Here is a 21,148-nt window from a genome sequence, read left to right as displayed (position 1 = left end):
GACATACAGGGGAAATATCAGAAAAGAAATTTGTCACAAATAGCTATCTTAAAGAGTATGCTGATTGAACATTTAAGGAATTGGTTCGATTTACTCAATGTCGAATTGAGAATTTTCTTCAAATAAACTTCACTTTTCTCGATCTGAACTTAAAAGATCTGGAAAATTTTGCTTCTTAAAATATTTGATCGACTAGTATTACTTTCAACTGAGTAGATAATTTAGAAGAAAGTACATCTTTTGACTAACAAAAACCACCTATAGGTACTTATCACTTAATGTTTCCGAGTTTCAAGGGGGCGAAGAGAAATACCGGTTTGAAGAGAAATGTATACTTTAAATCACCTCTTCCCCTAGGTTAGCTAAGATTAGATTAGTCTGGTAGGTCAATAAGCCACTCATAGTCCTTTGCGATACTCGATGGAGTCAGTTGCTAAGTCCATGAATAGTAGTCATCCTTTAGAATGCGTCTGCTTGATGCGAATTTTAACAGACTCTGCGGCCTCACTATTGACTCCACCCTAGAGACTTACAGCGTAGTCTTGCCAATGCGGAACAAGTGCACAAGAGATGCTCCATTGTTTTCCTGGTGTCTTGCTCGAAAATTTTCCTGCAGTCTTCTCGATCAGTCAGCCCCATTCTGCGGGCGACCACCAAACAGTGACCACTTAGTATTCCGATTATGTTCCTAAAGTCTCTTCTATCGAACGCCAATAGGAATTTTGTGTTCTTCCGATCTACCGTTTTGCAAATGACTTTTTTAGTTTTACTCCTAGGTAGCTCGTTTCATCGGGTTTTGATTTTCTTTACCATAGTTCTGTCCGGATCGTCGTATACACAATGCGGGGGTTTCCCAATGTTTTTCACGTTTTCTGGTGTTAGCCGTTCAGCATTATAGGCAATCTGCTCTACTATTGCATTGCCCTCAATGTCGACTGGCTCGGCATCCAGTAGAAGTGAAGTTACTTGCTTTTGCTTTCTACACTTTCTACTGCTGCCCTGCTTCTCTGCTTCCCGATTCTGACTTCTGGCCGATATGCGATACAAGGTTACTGCCTTCATGGCTGCTTGGCTGTCTACGAGAGGACGTGCCTCTTCCCCTAGGTTTTTGGTATAATTGGTTCGGTGCAGTACCATGCGCATATTAAAAAAGTATCTCCAAAGCACCCATACATCCATTATACCTACCTTGTGGTCGATTGTCGAAATAATTTTCTGTTTATAAAGTATTTACAATAGCGTATATTTATTATTTACAATTGAATAAATAAAAATATACAATTAAATACATTCTAAAAATAGGTTCATTGTTGCGTTTGTATGTATGTATGCATCTGTATATGTTAAGCTATGATTTGCTGAGGAAAACAAGTGAATTTAGAACAGAAGTGTTGCAGGAGTTCTTGCCGGATCGATGATATAGAGTTAAAAGCGGAGGCAGATTTAGAGAGCGAGATGCAATGGCGGCGTTCTACTATAATCGAACGCTGAGCAGCACTCACACTGCATAAAAATGTACATGTAGTTAAGGTAAATTATTATAACGGAATGAAGCTAATGGATGGCACTTAATTTTAGCTAATTTAATTGACGCAATGAAGTGATATGCAGTTTCTTCGAGCGAACTTCATTCGCACGCACTCATTCATTGGTAGCGTTGATTGTGTATTCCACCGTTAGCTGCGCGCGACATTGGTGGCGTATAATCCGGTACCGGATAGGGTGATATCACATCCGGTGAACTGGCTGTTCCTATGACAGTAACGTTGTCATTTATTGACGCCTGTTTGACGAAGTGATTGTTGTTATTAGCAGCAATGTTATTGTTGTTGTTTAACCGTAGTGGCGGATACTGTTGGTAAGCTTCCACATTACGGAAGCGTGCTCCCTGCGTTAAGATATCGGAGGACATGCGTGCAGCTCGCGCAAGAGCATCTTGATTCAATTCGACGGTGACCACAGAACGATTGTCCGGCACAAAGGCGTCATTAGTGTAGACTTTGGTTGTGCTGTTTATAAAAAGAAACAATTGAAGAAATTAGAGTATTATTAAGAAAGATATCGGATATTACTAAGTGTTTGAGATTCTTTTGATAAAATAGGTAATTGCATATCCTACTACCGAGAGTTAAATTACGAATATTAAGCAGATTACTTAAGAGAAATTACAGGGTGTTATAGGTTGCCTCCGAAGTCTATCAAACCTTCCACATCCGATCAGTAAATAATCGCTGGGGGTCAAATCTGGAGAATACAGTGGATGCGGAAGCAATTCAAAGCCAAATTTGTGGATTTTTGCCATCATTTTCACTGACTTGTGATGCGACCGTTTTATGGCGATTTCGGCGACGGAAACGATACCGTTGTCACTTATCGATGCAATAACTCGGTCTTATTACACTTGAACATCTCTAAACACTGCTCGCAGTCGTTATTTTTGGTCAAAAGTCAGCTCGCGCGGCACTCACCTTACACAGAGCTTTCTCATACCCAACTAATCATGAGTGATATGATGATATCTTTAGAGATAGCAGGCAAATCTCGAACAACTTCACTCTACGGTTATCCAGACTTATTTTTTGGATTTTTTTGATGTTTTCGTCAAAACCTCTTTAGGGCGTCCACTACTTTCATTGTCTTCGGTGCTAATTTCATCACGTCCAGACTTAACAATTCTTGACAGTTGAACTGACGGAAATCCGTCATCAAGCCAAGTTTTGGCTTCAACTGTATTCCATTTTTCTTTTCTAATTTAGAGGACAGCTTTATGTATCTAAGCCAGGTGCTAGCTCGTGCAATCGACATGTAGATACATATATCTTATGTAGTTTTGCCTTGAAAAGTCCTCTTATCTTTGCTTGACCATAATACAGTCTCAATAAGAACTTCAACGACTACGGAAAGATGAGCCTTACTACGAGCAAGTAGGTTGTAGATCTCCTGCGTTTTACCCAAGACGAGAAGGATCTCGCAGTAACATATGAGCTGGATCGACCGAATGGAATGCGCACCTCCCAGAAAGAGGCTGTTTCTCGGAGCAATACGTCCACAGTTACCTTAATGATAGCCTGTCAGAAAAACACTCCAGTGGTACAGCAGCCTACAACAAAGCTTAACAGAGAGCTCCGTATGGGAAAAATCCCCATTCAACCTTGCTTGGGAACTTCGATCCGTGCGTGATGCAAATTTTAAGTGATGCAGCACGAGACTTTTTTCCTGATTTTACATTATTCTTCCCGTTTCCAGTCGCTCCACAACTTTAAACCTATAGCCTGTGATCTCATCAAATATGATTAAATAGTGTAATACAAGGTGCATTCCAAAGTAGAGAGTAGGTATTATGAATTCAAAAAGTTTTATTTCAATACAGTTTTTGCACGGTCCAAAAAATGTCGAAGATTGTTTTAGACTTTTTGGCCGCCAGTGCCGTAAATTTTGAATGGCCTCTACGTTTACATAACGCTTTCCTTTCTGGGAAAATGCATTTTTAAAATGAGAAGAGACAGGTGAATACGGGGGATGGTTAATGGTGAAAATGTGATTTTTGGTCAAATAATCGTCCTTCGAATGTTGGATTCTGAGCAATTTTTGGTCGTCAGTCAATTTGTGTGGAACAAACCGGCACACATCTTTCGTAAGCCCAAATGTTCTGTCAAAATGCGATAAATCGATGTTTTGGAGATGTTCATTTCCATGACATTCAATGATGATTTCGGTTGATTTTTGATGAATTCCAAGTTTCGATATTTCGTGATCAGGATTTTGATTAAAATCGTCATTTATGTTTCACCACTTTAAAAACGTTGAAAAAATACGGGATAGGCAATCATGCCATAAACTTGTTTCATCAGAGAATTTCGGTAAAAGTTTTACTTATCAAAAACTCTAAATAGCTTGTATAGGTATTTGAGAATGTGTAATTCTCCATAGAGTTAAGAAAGTCTCTAAATTTTTGCATTAATATTCACCCATACCAATTTGGGAATGAATCATGAAGAATTTCCATTTCTTGCCAATGCTCAATAGCAGACACATACATACATATATTGCCAAAGTAATCGCCCAATACTGCCATTTTTGTCATGAGTAAAAACTTTGAGAGGATTTTATTAAAAGATGTACATACTCGTATTCCTTTACTCGTCGACTAAGGCTTGTTGTGCCTAGATAAAACTGGTATCTGAACTTATACTTGCCTTGCTCTTATAAATTACTCTAAATTACTTCATTATAAATTATGTAATTATTTTACAATATAATGCAATAAACTATACTTACATGTCTTCCTCATAAGCTTTAATCGGCGGACGGTTAGATATGATGTCATCGGAATCCCTATCTGTCATCGGGGGCATGAATAAGGTATCCTGTGTATTTAAAGATAGAAAAAGGTCTCATTTTATTTCAAGAATATACTTATGCTTTTATTAGGGTAAGCCAAAAGCTTGCACATCGAATTCTTGGGGTTAAAAAGAACTTATATACATTGTAACAAAAAAGCAACCGAAAATTGGAATTAAATTCCCCGTTTAAGTGATATTCAGAAAAAAAAATAATTCCTAAGTTGGTAGGACTGTCCTTAATTACTATGCCAAATATGAGCGCGATCTGTCAACCAGTTTGCTTACAGCTGCTGCTTAAGTCGGTACACCTCAGTAGCGCATTGCGATTTTTGCAATGGATAAAAATATCGAACAAAGAATTTGACTCAAATTTTGTTTTTCTAACCAAATTTCGCATGCGGAATCATTGCGAATGTTGAAAAAGGCTTGCGGTGATTCAGTTTTATCAAAAATACAAGACTACGACTGGTATAAAACCGTCAAAGACGGCCAAGAGTTCGTTGAAGACATGTCTCGTTCTGGACGACCTTCGACCTCTTCAACTGATGAAAATATTAAAAAAGTGAAAGATATGGTGCTTGAAAATCGTCAGGCAAGTGTTAGAGAGATGGCAAGAGAGCTCGACATCTCTCGCGAGTCCGTTCGAATGATTTTGGTGGATATTTTGGGAATGAAACGCGTTTTTGCTTGACTCGTAGCGACAAAGATGAGTTTTCTTCAAAATGAGTACCGTAAACAGGTCTCTGGACATATCTGATCCCACATTCATGAAGAGCATTATTACTACCGATGAGATATGGGTTTGACATGCAAACAAGTCAACAATCATCGGAATGGAGGGAAAAAACGAGCCGAAACCAAAGAAAAGCACGCCAAAGTCGCTCAAAAATCAAGGTGATGCTCATTGTTTTTTTCAATATTCGTGATTTGATGCATCATGAATTTGTTCCGGAGCGACAAACGGTCAATTAGGAGTTCTATTTGGCCGTTTTGAGGCGTTTCCATGAGAACATCTGTCAAAAACGGCTAGAATTGTGGAAGAACAATTCATGGATTTTACACGATGATAATGCACCATCGCATTGAGCCACGATTGTAATCGAATTTAAAGCCACAAACGCAATGAATACCATCGATCAACCACCGTATTTACCAGATTTGGCTCCGTGTGATTTTTTTCTTGTTCTCCAAACTGAAATTGCCGCTCTGTGGAGCCCGTTTGAAGTTGATCGAAGAGATAAAGCAAAATTCACTGTAGGAATTAGATTCCATCCCAAAAATATTTTTGAAAGGTATTTCAAGGACTGGAAAAGTCGTTGGCATTATGTATGACATCTGGTGTGAATTACTTTGAAGACGACGAAATAAATGATGAATGATAAATTGATGAATAATTAAATATCTTTAATTTTATTTACAATTTCCGGGACCTTTTCTGTCACAATGTATAAAGGAAAACTTACCTCAATATTTATTTGTATTTATTCACATATTTCATTACTTTTATATAAGGGTTCAGATAAAATCTCATACAAAATATATGCATATTGACAGATAAAAATATCGACGTATCGTAAAATTTGGTAATTTTCTTGAACAATATTTAATATTGGTAAAGAAAAAATAAATAAAGGCGAAGCTCGAGATAATTAAGGATTTAATTTTCACTAAAGCGCAATATCGTAGTAGCTTTCAAAAAAATCACAATAAAATTATACATTTTGGGCGGATATTGAACTCCTTTATATATGTATGTATATAATTATCCATAAATGTGTGAATGTGTGTATATATGTAGGCATATTTAAACGTACAATAATACAATATATTATACATATACATCTACATATTCTATATATACATATATATACATACATATGCTTATGTGATCATGTTTCTATGAATAATGCAAATATTTATTGTCGAGCAATTTTTGTTATCGGCATATTGTTGTATTATACTCCTATAAGAACCATAGTATTTTTATTATTAATTACCAAAACACATATTTACATTTCTAAATACCTAAATACTTACAAACAAGCATATATTTTTTGGCATACAGGCCTTAAAGCAAACGTAATTTCCTTACGAAATAAACTTTTGATGCGTAATAAGCTGATATTGGGGTTTCTGTTACTTAAAGTACATATGTAAAACATACTACATACATATGTTTGTATATGGACGTTGTAGTAGATGTTGGTAATAAGATTAAGTAAATAAAAGTTGCACTTGAATTTATTTTTCTATATAAGTAATACCAATGGATTAGCACTATTCCCCAACTAATCACGCATTCCTTCCGATATTTAAATTAATAACTTAAGAATAGCTTAAAGGCTCAATTTATCGCCGAACACTTTTGTATCGAAAAAAGTGACCTTGGCATATAAATCTTATTTTCGATCAATTAGTATCCAAAGTTGCTCTATATATCTTATTTTTGGACTTACAGTTTTCTGGATTTAGAGTGAAGTGTGTCATATCTTGACATTAGATCACTATAACTACCGATAATATATTATCCTTCAGATATAAAATTGAATATTCCAAAATTGGCAAATATTTTTCTCTCTGTGAAACTTTACTCCAAAAAAAAAAAGAAAGCAAAAGTGTGTAGCAAATCTATTTTCAATTTTATCTATTTTTTCCAAAGCCTGCTAGATAAAAAATTAACTATTTGGGGTACAGAATTGTATTAGGTACTTTTGATATCTCGAAAAAAAGTTATGTTAAAAATCAATTCATGAATATTATTCCAAATTTGCAAACCTAAGACTTTATGATAACCTTAGAGAGTGGTGAAACGAACAAGTAACTGGTATAAATCAAAAAATAACAAGTAGTTATGCCAGTTTAATGAAGTAATTCGCAAAATTTGCTGTGACTCTGAAAGCCCCACCTCACATGTAAACTTTTGATAAAATGGCAGAGTTTAAATAACGAGTTGAGAAGTGCGAATCGAGGACTACTTCTGACAGAAAAAAACAGATAAACAAACTTAAAAAATGCTTGCTACTGTGAGCAAAAAATAGTAAGACTTTTTAATATAAATTTCGCGCGAAAACTCATCCGTCGAAATATTTTTTTCTAGGTTGGGATGACTGTCAGTGACATCTGTGCCAAATGTCACATTCAAATAATCATTAGTGTCTAGTATACGCTTGTCTTTCTGAAGTACATAAAGTGCATTCGGCGATTTTTATGATGAGCGAAATTATTCAACAAAGAAGTTCCATTACATATTGTGTGCGGAATAAAATTTCTGATGACGAAACGTTCAGTATGTTGGAAAAGAGTTTTTGATTAGTACAAGTTGTTCAAGGAGGGTCGAGAACGTGTTGACGACGAAACACGTCTAGGACGGCCATCAACATCAACTGACGATCAACACGCTAATAAAACAAAGGAATTGGTGATTGGAGGATTAACAGTCAGAGATCTTACTGGCATCGTTGGAATATCGGAAGGATCAAAGAAAACAATTTAGAAAGATCATTTGCGCCCTAGAAAAGTGAAACCACGATTGGTTCCAACATCACTAAATTTTTTCGAAAAAGAGCGTCGCGTTAACGGCTGTGAAATAATGGTTTCTGATTATCAGGATGTCATGAAAAGTATTATTACTGGCGATGAGTCTTGGATCTATGCTTACGACGCGGAAACAGACGATCAAGCGGCCGAATATCGTGGCAAATTTGAGCCGTAGCCGAAAAAACCACGTCAAAGCAGGGCAAACACCAAGGTTATGTTGACAGTTTTCTTAGATTATTGAGGTATAGTGCACTCCGAATTCCTTCCGACCGGCCAAACTGTCAACAAGGTAGAGGTGAGTGCTATGCGTCGTTTGCGCGAAGCTACTCATAAAAAGAGGCCGGAATTATGGACCGACAACTCTTGGTTTTTGCACCACGATAATGCACCGTCGCATACTGCATTGATTCTTCGTGAGTTTTTCGTCAAATTTTCATGTCGTGCCGCAACCGCCGGATTCGCCTAATTTAGCTCAGTGTGACCTCTGGCTACTCAGCAAACTCAAACGGAACCTGCGGGAAAACCGTTTGAGTCAATTGAAGACATTAAACGCGAATCGCTACGCGCATTGAAGGCTATTCCGGAAATTGACTTAAATAACTGTTTCGATGATTGGAAAAAACGTTGACACAAGGGAGGGGGCGACAAAGATGTTATCAACATAAATTAAGAATTTTAAAATCATGAACAAAGTCTTACTATTTTTTGCTCATAGTTAAAACCATATAAAGAATCGAAATTTTTTGGTGACAATTCCAAATAAAAACATTTTTTCCGTTCAGATGTAACGAATATTCACCATAGTCAAATAATAGATTTCTAACAATTTCATACTCACATTGTGGTCCTTATCCTTGGCGATTCCGACAACAAGTTTTAGCAGATAACACATTAAACCGACATTGATCAGCCACAAAATGAAGCCTTTGAATGAGATGAGCATCAAGGATATAGCTGCCACGCCTCCAGCCACCAATTGAGCCGCCTGTGGATCGATCGCGCCCGCATTTATGCTGGACAAATTATAATTGTAAGCGGCCCTATTGAATTTACCATAATCAATGCCGAAGATAATGCCCAACGCCAAGTCCATTAGACTTATGCAGGCTATCGCCACGATCCAACTATAAATGGCGACGCTCGTGTGCGTGATGTTGTCCTTTCTCACCACTAAATTTAAAATACTTTATTATTATCAAAACGCTGTTGAAAGTTGTGCTACTCACTTGTCAACAACAACACCGCTGTAATACACCAGCAGAACGCCACCGCCAGATACACACAATTCCAAATCAGGATGTCCTCTGGTGAGAGCACTGTTGACACCGAATCCAGCATTGTGCGATCGAACTGCTGATAGTCGGAGGGTATGCAGTTGCCTTTAAAGTAAAGTGTGTAGAAGGCATATTCCATCAGTGAACCATAGGTAAATAAGGTATTAATGGGCATATTGCAGGTGTACGCGATTATTCCAACTATGTTGAGACCCATCCATATCAGGGACTGAATCTGTCAAAATCGAAAAACAAGGATAAGGAAAAAAGTTTGAGTTAAATAAAGTATAATTGTGTGCCAATATATAAATTGCGGAGATAATGTAAAAAAATGCTGGGACTGAGTCGATTTAAAACAAATATTGAACATTACAATTCTTTAAAAATTTTCAAAATAGGCTTCTTCTGCGTCGAAGCGCGATTTCCAAGCATTGAAGGCGTCACGACATTCTCCGGAATAGCCGGGGCGTTGTCGTGATGCAACTTCCAATCGGCTGCTATGTCTTGTCGGACCTGATTGACCCTTGGTTTGAGTCTCTTGAGAACTTCCACGTAAAAGTTGGGGTTGACGGTTTGTCCAGGAGGAATAAATTCATGGTCAACGATGCCTTTGATGTCGAAAAAGTCAACGAGCATCGTTTTCACTTTGGATTTGCCCATTCTTCACTTTTTTGGGCAATCATCAGTAGCGACATCTTTCCGCCCTTCCAAAAAGGCTTGGTGCCACCGAAACACACTACTTCTTGCTAAAGCAACATTTAGGTAAGCCATATCAAACATCTCTGTAGCGGATTTACCGAGTTTCACGCAGACTTTATTCGCGTACCTCTGCTCTAACGAACGCTGCATTTTCGGCTTGCATCACTCACAGAAACACGTCGCGCAAAAATGTTTGTCCTGACACTTCAGGTGCCCGTAGACAACTGACCAGCCGCTCGTTCGTTAGCTAGGAACGAACTCTCCTGAATCCAATCGTTGTGCGCAAGCTCCGAAATACAGTCGTGGCGGAAGAAAATCAGTCGTATTACTTTCGAGACAAACCCTGTATATTCGGTTTAAGTGTTCGCTGAAGTCTAATTGCCGCCTCTTTTTACTAGAGGTGCGGTATGTGCAGAACACTTTATACTACTCGCCTAGCGCGTTGTCCGCTGGGTTTGGGACCATCCACGTAGAAACTGCTAGCTCTAGACCTGGAAAATATACTATCGACCAGATTTGGAAATAACCAATGAAAGGAAAATCTCCTCTTCGTCGTTGACCGCGCGCTTAGTTCTGCTTTCTCCAAATTGGACATGGAAGCGAAGCGTATGGATCTGGTTGTGAACGAAGACAAGATGAAATATCTCCTGTCATCAAACAAACCGTCATCGCATTCGCGACTTGGCCAACACGTCACTGTTGACTATCATAATTCTCGTCCTGCTATATGGTGCGCAGGCATGGACAATGACATGTTTCGTTGAGTCGAACTTAGGAGTGTTTGAGAGAAAGATTTTGCGGAAGCAAAATATCTTTGAGAATTAGCAACAGCGTATGCCGCAGTCAATAGAACGAAGAGCTGTACGAAATATACAATGACATTGAGATAGTTCAGCGAATTAAGAAACATCGGCTGCGCTGGCTATGTCATTTTGTTCGGATGGAAGATACCACTTCAGCTTTGAAGGTTTTCGATTCAGTACTTGCCGGTGGAAACAAAGGAATAGGAAGACCTAACCTCTATTGGAGAGATCAGGTGGAAAAAACCCTGGCTGCACTTGATAACTCGATTCGACGCCTGTTTTTAACTCGGCTATTACCGCGGAAGTCTACGCCAGTAAAGAAGAAGGTTGGCTACACTCCATATACTATTATATTGGTGACGTTATGTGAGATACCTTAATAAAACCCAGAAAGCATCTTCTATTCCCCGGCTTTGAACCTTGCAAGCTGCAAAGGTATGAAAAAACAAGTGAAGTCAAAAGTTTAATATTTCTTGGCAAATTCCTAAGGGAACCCTATAAACTGTACTTTGACTTAACTATTAGATGTTTAGCACTACCTAATTCTCAAAAGGTCGTTGACTCTGTTAAAACATGTTTATATGAAGTCATTTGGGTCTTACAATTCTGATTATCATCCCTAGATCAGCTCAAGTATCCAGATTATGTGAGAAAGCAATCAGCGAGAAAGCATTTCATCAGTTTGTTGCTAAAACAATACATTATTTTTAATCATGAGCTAATACCATGACCTGACATTTTTTTATTTTAGCGCACTCATTGTTCTATAAACGCAAATAATCACCACTACAGATTTTAATCGACAGATTACGTCAAATTCGACAGGTGTATAGTTGTTAAAGATTTAAGCGCCAGTTAATTTTTTCTAGTAGATAATAGATACTCGTGTGTTCGGCAAGTGCCTTTTGTAGTTACCCAAAAATATTGGCGCGACCACAAGATAAAACGAATGGGTGGTAGCCCTACAATAGGCACATGAACATACGAATCAATTTAGGTGTCGCTGCCCGAGGCACTGCTTTGATCTAAGACTAAGGAATCTCTTTTTTTATATATTATCGAAACGCTTTGCTTGAAGCTTAAATGGGCCAAATTTTGATCTTAAGTGTATGTACATATGTATATGTGTAATTCGCCTATTAATAGAAATGTACCTACGCTAAGCATACGTATGCCATCTACGCCTATTAATTTATTATGAATCATCTGCTCTTTGTCATTTTGGGCTTATAATTTGTTTATCTTGACTAATACCTTGTCACTTTTATAGAACTTATCGTAAAATAGAGCACACAAGTGTAGTAACCGATTATTTATTTACATTTAATTTACAAATTTAATATTTACTTTAGCAAATGACAAATAACGAGAGACTTTAACAAAATCTAGATGGATGAAATCAGACAAGTGAAACAGCCATAAGAGTGTGAAATTAAGAGAAATTCGGAATTAAGGGAAATTCGGAACTACTCTCTCTTTTCATATACCGATTATAATTCGAAGAACTAAGACTGAAATATTTTTCCGAACCACCACGTTTACATTGCACGTATTTCTTTATTCCAAAAACAAATCCAAAACCAGTGTGGTAAGTCTATTTTATACAATTTTAAAAAAAGTTTTTTTTTAGCGAGAGACCATATTTCTCGTAGCATTACCTAATTCGGTGCTATAAATAGATGATATGGGTTCATACCTTAACCCAGCACTAATGTTTTTGCTCGTATCGGACCTCTAAAGCACTGACCGCTGCCTTACACACTGACCAATCAAAATCAAAATAAAGAAATTTTTGACCATGTTATGCTGTAAGAAATGCACTGTGCAGGGTTTTTTGATTCTGCTTTATATAGTTCAAGTTCTCTATACAGAGTATAAGATTTTTATACTCTTACAACATGTTGCTACAGAGTATAAAAGTTTTGTTCAACTAACGTTTGTTTACATCACCTAAAACTAACCAAGATAGACATGCTGTAACTTGAGTAAAACTTGAGATGTCGCAATGAAACTTGGTGTATGTGTTTCCTGGCAAAAAAGAAGGACCAGTTTGTAGATGATCGAAAATCTATAAAATACCATAGCTAAGCATAAAAGAAGTTGTAATTTTGTGCACCTGAGGCTAAAAATTTTCATAGTAGAAAGATTTTAAAACTGATCCGAGTAATAGCTTTGGAGATGCAGCCTTAAGAGCTTGTGTGCTCGAGACTAGCTTGGCTAAGTGCACCGTCTTTAAACGCGTTTTTCTCGAAACTGTGTTTTTGAAGTTGGTTGGCAAGATTTCTCGAGCACGTCTCAAACGATCTTCATGAAATTTTACACAGGTCTTTGAGATACAATTCTTAAAAACTTGGAAAAAGGATTTTTCTCGATAACAACTAATAGAAAAAAATGTTGCCAAAATTTTCACTGAACTTTTCATTTTTTTGTAAAAAAAAAGTCTGCCAAAAATCCAATTTTCATTTTTTTCACATTAGATGATCCTGTAAGAAATCGGGAATTCCTCAACCGATCTTCATGAAATTTTACACAGACCTTTGAGATACCTTCGATAACAACTGTTTGAAAAAAATGTCGCCAAATTTTCACTGAAATTTTAATTTTTTTGTAAAAATGTCTGTCTGCAAGTCGATTTTTTATTTTTTTTTCCTTCGTGAAAGCTTTACGTTATTTTTTCACTTTAGATGATACGGAGTAAGGAGTTATACTGCCAACGCGGGCGCATCCTTTTTCCGAGGGGTCAGCGGAAATGGCATCGCAATGGCCGAGCTTAAAATATTTGTTTCCAAAAATTTTAGAATTTCTTTGTTAATAGTGTATGTTTTTAACAATAAAAAAATCTAATTAAATATTTCATTTTATATATGGGGAAAAAATTGTTGAAATCGGGCTGTTTTTTACCCGTGAAAACCCATGAAAATCCTTAATAAAACTCAGATTTCTGTTAGCGATATGTGGTATTGTCCAAAAATGTATAAAATCGAGTCAATACTACCCCTATCTCTCATATATGTATGTACATATGTGCCTAATATAGGAATTTCCAAAATGGATGTTGAATTCTTTCGCAACAGTTTTAAAATGAAGTTTTGCCCTCATCTAAAGATTTTCTCCGGCTTTTACCCTGACAAGAGCATGAAATAATCGGTGACAACCGAACTAAGCTCTTCTCTACTTGTTTACACTATCATTAAATGTTTCCATAAATGTATACCTCTTCCAGGCATTAAATGCTTCAAAAACTTAAGATAATGTCACAAAAATGGAATTCCACATTTAAGACTCATTCTCATTTGTATTGGGTAATTGAATTCACATGCTCGTTCATTGGATTTACTGGCAATAAAAGTACTATGAATATTGTTTATTTAGTCGACAATTTTTCTTTTATTGTCCGTTGCAGCACTTGAAAATTATCTACCACCTTTACAAATGCATAACCTTCCTTTTGTTCATGAGTAAACGCTGGTGAAGTGTCATTAATAACGCGAGCATTTTTATTAGCCAGCAAATTTATTTATATGATTCATTATATTTACGCATAATTTCATTCAGGTGACAAGTTTTGGGCAAAATTAAATATTAACAATAACGGTATGTACATATGTATGTATGTGGGTGGAATTAATTATATTTGTAGGAATGCCAGAGTACATTTTCAAGCGCTGCGGTCATTTCCTTGATAAGTGGCAAGCTCTTCACTGTTGTTAGGAACTAGTTCCTGCTTCTAGTTATCTTAGTCACATTTTTTCATGATAAAGTATTTGGATATATTTTTGCAATTACATTTGTAGCGGGTGATCCAAGTAGAGGTCTTTTTCGACAGATCACGCTTCAGTCGTGTCAAGATGTCACGTTATTTTTTCCCAGTAAACAATACTTGGCATTTCATCATGGATAGTCCTGAACAACGTTTAAAAATCGCTCAATTTATGATCAACATAATCGGCCTTCTGAGCGTACTATTCGCAACCCCATCACCCATCTTGAGACCCAGCATTCATTATTGGATAATATTCGACCGAATAGCCCACATCCAGCTAGTAGTCAACAAAATGTAGCAGCCATAGCTCAGAGTGTACACGAAGACTGTGGATATTCGATTCGGCGCGGTTCGCAGCAACTCGAATTGACGTATGAAACGACTTGGCGCATTTAACTTCGAGATCTTAAATGAAAGCGTACAAAATACAGCTTGTGCAAGAACTGAAACCACTCAACCTTCCCAAGCGACAGTACTTCGGTCTATGGGCTCTTGAAGTTCAAAGAAAGTTTTCGAAACAACTTTTGTTCAGCGATGAGGACATTTCTGGCACAATGGGTATGTAAACAAGCAAACTTGCCCAATCTGAGACGAAGAAAAACCTGAAGAGATTCAAGAGCTGCCATATCATCCAGAAAAATCAACGTTTTAGTGTGGTTTGTGGGCTGGTGGAAACATCGGTCCATATTTCTTCAAAAATGAGGCCGGTGAGAACGTAACCGTCAAAGGCGACCCTTATCGCACCATGATAACCGTATTTAAGGCCTGAAATTGAAGCACGTGATCTCCGCGACATTTGGTTTCAACAATACGTCGCTCCATCCCACACATCGTATCAATCAATGGATTTATTGAGAGAACACTTCGGTGAGCAGATAACTTGGGCACCAAGATCGTGAGATATCACACCGTTGGACTTTTTCCTGTTGAGATATGCAAAATTTAAAGTCTATGTGGATTGTCCCGCTTCAATTTAGGCCTTGGACCAAAAAATTACGCTTGTCATTTTCCAATTACCAGTCGAAATGCTCGAATGAGTCGTCAAAAATTGGATGGACTATCTGAGACGTAGCCGCGTCCAAAATTTGAAAGAGATAATCTTCAAAAAATAAATGCTAAATAATGTTCTTTCGAATGATAATAAACAATCCACCATTAAATTTGAAGTTTCTGTGTTTTTTCTTTAAAAATGTAGGGAACCTCAAAATGGATCACCCTTTTGTTCTAGCTTCTAGTTTTCTTAGTCACATTTGGGCATGATAAAGTATTTGGAGATATTTTTGCAATTACATTTGTATTTGCAGTAATCACTGATTCATCGACTGTTGTTGTTTTAAAGAACTTCAAATAGACAAAAAATAAAATATCAAATAAGCAGAAGTGCAATTAATCACCAGTTAAACAAAAGTTCTCGTTCACTGATAAGTATTTCTGAAGGGAAAGTAATCAATATTTCGTCTACTTTTAATTTTGCTTTTAGATACATATTTATCTATAGTGTCTTCACTGAAGTAACTTCATAAGTGACGAGAGCAGTTAAATAAGTCAGTGCTTTTTAAATATAACTGTTCAATCTGTTTCAAAGCGTCTGAAAGGAAAAGGTGTACAAGAAAGCACGGATAAGCATGACTATACAATTTAAATTTTGTTTGAGATTATTTCGTCAAAATTAAATTCTGCACAAATCAGAACGTTTTGTAAACACAATCTTATCTTGATAACTTTAGTAACGCCTGAGTAAATTAAAATTTCTTGTTTCACTAAAGTCGATTATTTACGAGTATAGATATGTTGTATTCTAACTCAGATAATGTTTCAACCTTTAAAACCTAGTGTATATCCCCTATGACGTCTAATTGGAAAAAACGAGCTTTAGTTGCGAAATTATACTAATACCCTTCACAAATAAAAAAGTTTTCATACAAGAACTAGATTTTGATCGATCAGTTTGTAAATCAGCTTTATGCCATAGTGAACCGAGTTGAAGTATTTCTTAAGAGATTATAACGTTGCCTCGGCCAATAATCTATGCAAAATTTCGCGAAATTATCACGTCAAATAAAAGAATTTTCCGTACAAGATTATGATTCCGCTAGTGGTCCGATATCGGCGGTTCCGACAAATGAGCAGCTTCTTTGTTCTTAGTTCACTTTATATACAGACAGACACTGACACAGACAGAAATCTTTAACTCTTCTGGAGCGTAATTAATTTTTGAGCCCAAGATCGATAAAAATGTTTTCAATTGTTTTTCTTGGGCACAACAAAAGTAGATTCTTAGATTATAATATGGGTTCGATATTGATCCGAAACGGCTTTTTATAATTTGACAGTCAAAACCTGGCAATCGGTATATTTTACTATAAAAATTCTTTTCGTACGAAAAAATCACGAAATTTCCTTGATAAAAAACAACGAAGAACAAGCGTACAAGAACACCTGAAGATCCCAGCTTCATTTGGTTGGTCTCTTCGTTTTAAGCGTAGTGCGGGTAGCGGCTGACCGCTGGTCACACTTCAATCATCTTTAGAACCATTCTGCCAAGAAGCAACCAATAAAGTCCTCTTCAGCAACTCTTAGGAATATGAGAGACTTGAATGGTATCTCAACCGATTGTAGACCAATTTTCTATAGCTGGGATCTTTGAGGTAGATACCCAGTGACGACCCCTAACATGTTGCCTCGTTCTCTCTTGCCTAAAAGTAAAGCTTTTTTGTTTCATCGTAATTAAAACTACCCCAAAGTACTTTTGTGATACGCCCCCTGCGGCTAGTTTCATAATTTGAGCTGTTCCTTTAGTGATATGCCGCTTGTGGCTAGTTCCATAATTTGAGTTCTTCCTTTAGGGTATATTACTTCAAACAACCTTTGCATGATCTCAATGTTTTAGTGCCTTATAAGGGAACTACATCCCCGTCTGCCCCCGAGCTTGCAAACTCGTCTGCCTTTTAACTTCCTCCTATTCCTATAGGACTGGGTATCCAGTCGTAGTTCACAGAATTTTCCACTGACTCTGTAATTATTGCCTCCTTACACAATCTTACGCAGTGAAACTTCGTGTTAGTGGATAACATATATTGTCACTTGGCTACCCACTAAAAAATAAATGGACTAACTGGTTAGAAACGGAACTTACTTAACGCCTTCTGTTATTCCAAATATTTCGGCTTGAAGGTCTGAATTGTTGTCATTTAGTTTGAAGCCGCCTTCTGTGTATCGATTACTACAGAAAAAGTTATCCTGTTCATGCTTCACTTTTCATTTGGTGATTATATAGCTTTACATTCTTCTCTACTGGGATAGAAAAACGTTGCGTTCAACTCCCCGTGGAACTCCTTTTCTCGCCCACATTTTTATTCTAGCCCTAGTTCCGCCCCGCAGCGAAGTTACGCCTGACTCCAAAGCCCTAGAACCTTGAACGAGCTGGCCATAGCATTGCATCATCACTTAATTATGTGAAACGGTGTGTAGAAAATGAGAAAAATCTGTATCGGTCCAATTGAGCTTATTGATAGCAAAGCATAGTGGTTAACTGAAATCGTGTGATTTTGTAGATTTTCTAGAAAGCACTCGTAACTCTTCGCAACACCATCAAACACCTTGAGACCCAGCGTTCTGTATTGAATAATACTATATTCGACCGAATAAACTGCGTCCAGCACGCAGTGAAGAAAATATAGCAACCGTAGCTGAGAGTAGAGAGTCGATTCGGACCCGTTCGCCGCAACTCTGACTGACGTATTGAACGCCTTGGCACATTTTACGAGATCTTAAATTGAAAGCGTACAAAATACAGCTTGCGCATGAACTGAAGCTTGTCGACTTTCCCAAGCGACATCGCTTCGCTCTTTGGGCTCTTGAAGAAGGTCCGAAGTTTTCGAGCCAAATTTTGTTCAGCGATGAGGCTCATTTCTGGCTCAATGGGTACGTAAACCAGCAAAAGTGCCGCATTTGGGACGAAGAGCAACCTGAAGAGATTCAAGTGCTGCTATTTCATCCAGAAAAACCAATGGTTTAGTGTGATTTGAATCATCGGTTTCTTCAGTAATGATGCCATTGAGAACATAACCGTCAATGGCGACCATTATCGCGGCATGATAACTATTAGATGCCTGACATTGATCTCGGTAGCATTTCGTTTCAACAAGACGACGTCTCTTCTAACGCAACGCATCAATCAATGGATTTATTGAGCGAACACTGCGGTGAGCAGATAATTTCACGTTTTGGGCCGGTCGGTTGGCTACCAAAATCGTGTAATATCACACCGTTAGACTTTTTTTCTGTGGGGATATGTTTAAAGGCCGCTTCGACTCAGGCCTTGGACTAAAACATCACGCGTGTCATTCGCCAGTTACCAGTCAAAATGCTCGAACGAGTCATCGAAAATTGAACTAAACGGATGGATCATCTGAGACGTAACTCCGGCCAACATTTGAAAGAGATAATCTTCAAAAAATAGATACCGAAGAATGTTCTTTCGAATGATAATAAACATCCCTATTAAATTTGAAGTTTCCGTATTTTTTTTTTATAAAAAGTGGGGAACGTCCAAATAGATCACCTTTTAATTGAAATTCACTCTGACGTAACTCAGTGTACGCACCCGATTTTATATTTGTCGTCTGAGTCACTGCCAGTATTTTGCACGCAATCACTCCAACTTCTTCAACTTTTTCAAGAAAGATCGGGCGAACCTAACGTTTTTCTTCACCTCCAAAAAAATTTAACCGTATCTATCACCCCTGATCGATCCGATCTGAGCATCAGTTTGTATCCCGTTACTCACCAAACTGAGTATTCCAGCCCATAGCACAATGGTCCACAGACAACCAAAATTTTTAATATGATTTCTCTTGCCGTAACCGCCGTAGCCACCTGCTGCCATCTTGCACTGGTTCGTAATCACGAGTTGAAATTGGTCACTATCCCGGAAAGCACAGCCACAATCCTGTTTAAAAAGTACGAATATGTATGTATGTAGGTATATTTATGGAGTTTCGAAATAACACGCGTTTGAACGTTGATGCCGGAGCATAAAATTCAAATTTTTATCGAGCTAATATTAAAATTACGACACTTCACTCTTAATTTCGTACGGAATTGCGTTCGATCGCACAATCGCTACTTTTCGTTGGTGAAAGAGGCCATCGACTATGCCTAAATGTGTGCACTTGAAGTGAGATAAAAAAATTTTCAAAAATTTTAATAATAGTTTCGCAATCAACAGAGTTCGATTACGCGCGAATTGTGCTACTCTTTATGGTGTATAAAAGCCGCTCGTGTGTTTCCCGATTCGACAATAATGTATTTATCATACCGCCTTTAGCACCCGCCTGCTTCCTGTAACGCACTCGTACGCCTCTAAGCAACTAAGGTCGCGATATAAAAAGTCGATGAAAAAAATACCTAAACAATAGCACAACAACAACAATGCTGAGGGATGTGTGGTAAATGGAAAAGCGCGTTTTGTTGTACTTTTTCGTTGCGCGTTCGTTTTTGGACTGTTACGTGTGCGTCGCTTTTTTACGGGCCACAGCCAGAGCTGCTACAGGTGAATTACGGTGTGTGCCAACTGCCAATGTGCCTTACAAAAAAAGCCAATAATAATAATTACCCAGAACCTAGAGTACTGAGCGCCTAGAATGTGTGTGTGTGTTCGCTGCGTATGTGTCTGTGGGTGTGTGTGGGTGTAGCTTTATGCTTGGGAGAGGCGCTCAAAGAAAAGCAACAAATAAAATTTTATAAAGGCATTGCAAAATATGGGTTGGTGGGTAGGGGTTACTAGGTACCCACATTCCTACATACATACATGCACGAATTTTACTATATTCGTAAATATATATGTACATATATTTATATTTATGCTCGATCCATATCGGTGTATTCGTGCTCGTGTTGAATATAGTTTGATTTTCGCTCAATATCGTTCGTTTTTTCATTCTTTAACCAAACAATTTGGCGAACTGTATTGGTGTTAGTGCGCCGATGACGACTATAGAAAATAATTTCTCGAACTGTTATCAGTTGAACGATGTTATCAGCAGTTATCAGCGTGTTGTTGTGTTTTTGCGCTTCAATTGTGTCCTTACCGCTAAATTATGTAAAATTGTTGTGTGTTTATACATACTTAATAGGGTGGTCCATATATTAGCTTTCTTTATTCATATTATATCAACAGTGGACACTGTTTCCGGTTGGAAATCTTGTCGAAATTTCGGTGTGATATCTTTTCATCAGCAGCTCACTTGAAAAAATAAAATAAAATAAAAAATTTATGAGCACTAACGTGAAAATGGATGTAGGAACCGAGAGTAAATTCAAGGAGATCGATACATATCGAGGTCAATCACTCAACAGCAGGATATCTTTTTTTCAGGACGTTAACGACTTTCCGTCCGCTAAAGCTAGGATGCGACCAATTGAATTGTGCAAATGTGGAGAGGAACTAAGCTCCATTCCCGGTGGAATCATTAACAGCGGCAACTACTTCCTTCCGGCCAGTGGCGTGCTTGAAAGTCAAACCACCAGCGTTATCAAAACAATAATCCGGGTTCCCTCGCGAAACTAAAGTACATATAGTAGCACTCTCCTTCATATCCAACTTATCCTCGTGCTTAACATAAAAGCTCTAGTAAGAAAGACATGCACTATTTTTCCGTGAGATAGCTCTAGTAAGCCGTCTCTCCTGTCGTGTAAGTGCGATCGGGTCGCTATATGGCGTTAGAA

The 21,148-nt window shown here is 37.6% G+C and overlaps 1 protein-coding gene across 2 annotated transcripts; it reads right to left on the bottom strand.

Annotated features, from left to right (window-relative positions):
• Window positions 1-1,229: 1,229 nt before the first annotated feature.
• Window positions 1,230-19,978, bottom strand: LOC126763644 (uncharacterized). 2 transcript variants are annotated; one of them, XM_050481351.1, is made up of 6 exons: window positions 19,740-19,978; window positions 19,209-19,370; window positions 9,107-9,389; window positions 8,719-9,050; window positions 4,279-4,367; window positions 1,230-2,009 (listed from the first exon to the last, which is right to left on the bottom strand). In XM_050481351.1, exons 2-6 carry the CDS (start codon window positions 19,305-19,307, stop codon window positions 1,646-1,648), a joined length of 1,167 nt encoding a protein of 388 aa, XP_050337308.1. In that variant the 5' UTR covers window positions 19,308-19,370; window positions 19,740-19,978; the 3' UTR covers window positions 1,230-1,645. The 2 variants fall into 2 exon arrangements, with proteins under 2 accessions (XP_050337308.1, XP_050337309.1); XM_050481352.1 differs by having other exon boundaries at window positions 19,829-19,978.
• Between the last annotated feature and the right edge of the window lie 1,170 nt (window positions 19,979-21,148).

This window comes from Bactrocera neohumeralis, chromosome 6 (assembly GCF_024586455.1).
Source record: "Bactrocera neohumeralis isolate Rockhampton chromosome 6, APGP_CSIRO_Bneo_wtdbg2-racon-allhic-juicebox.fasta_v2, whole genome shotgun sequence".
Lineage (NCBI taxonomy): Eukaryota > Metazoa > Arthropoda > Insecta > Diptera > Tephritidae > Bactrocera > Bactrocera neohumeralis.
This window is presented reverse-complemented; position numbering and strand designations above follow the sequence as displayed.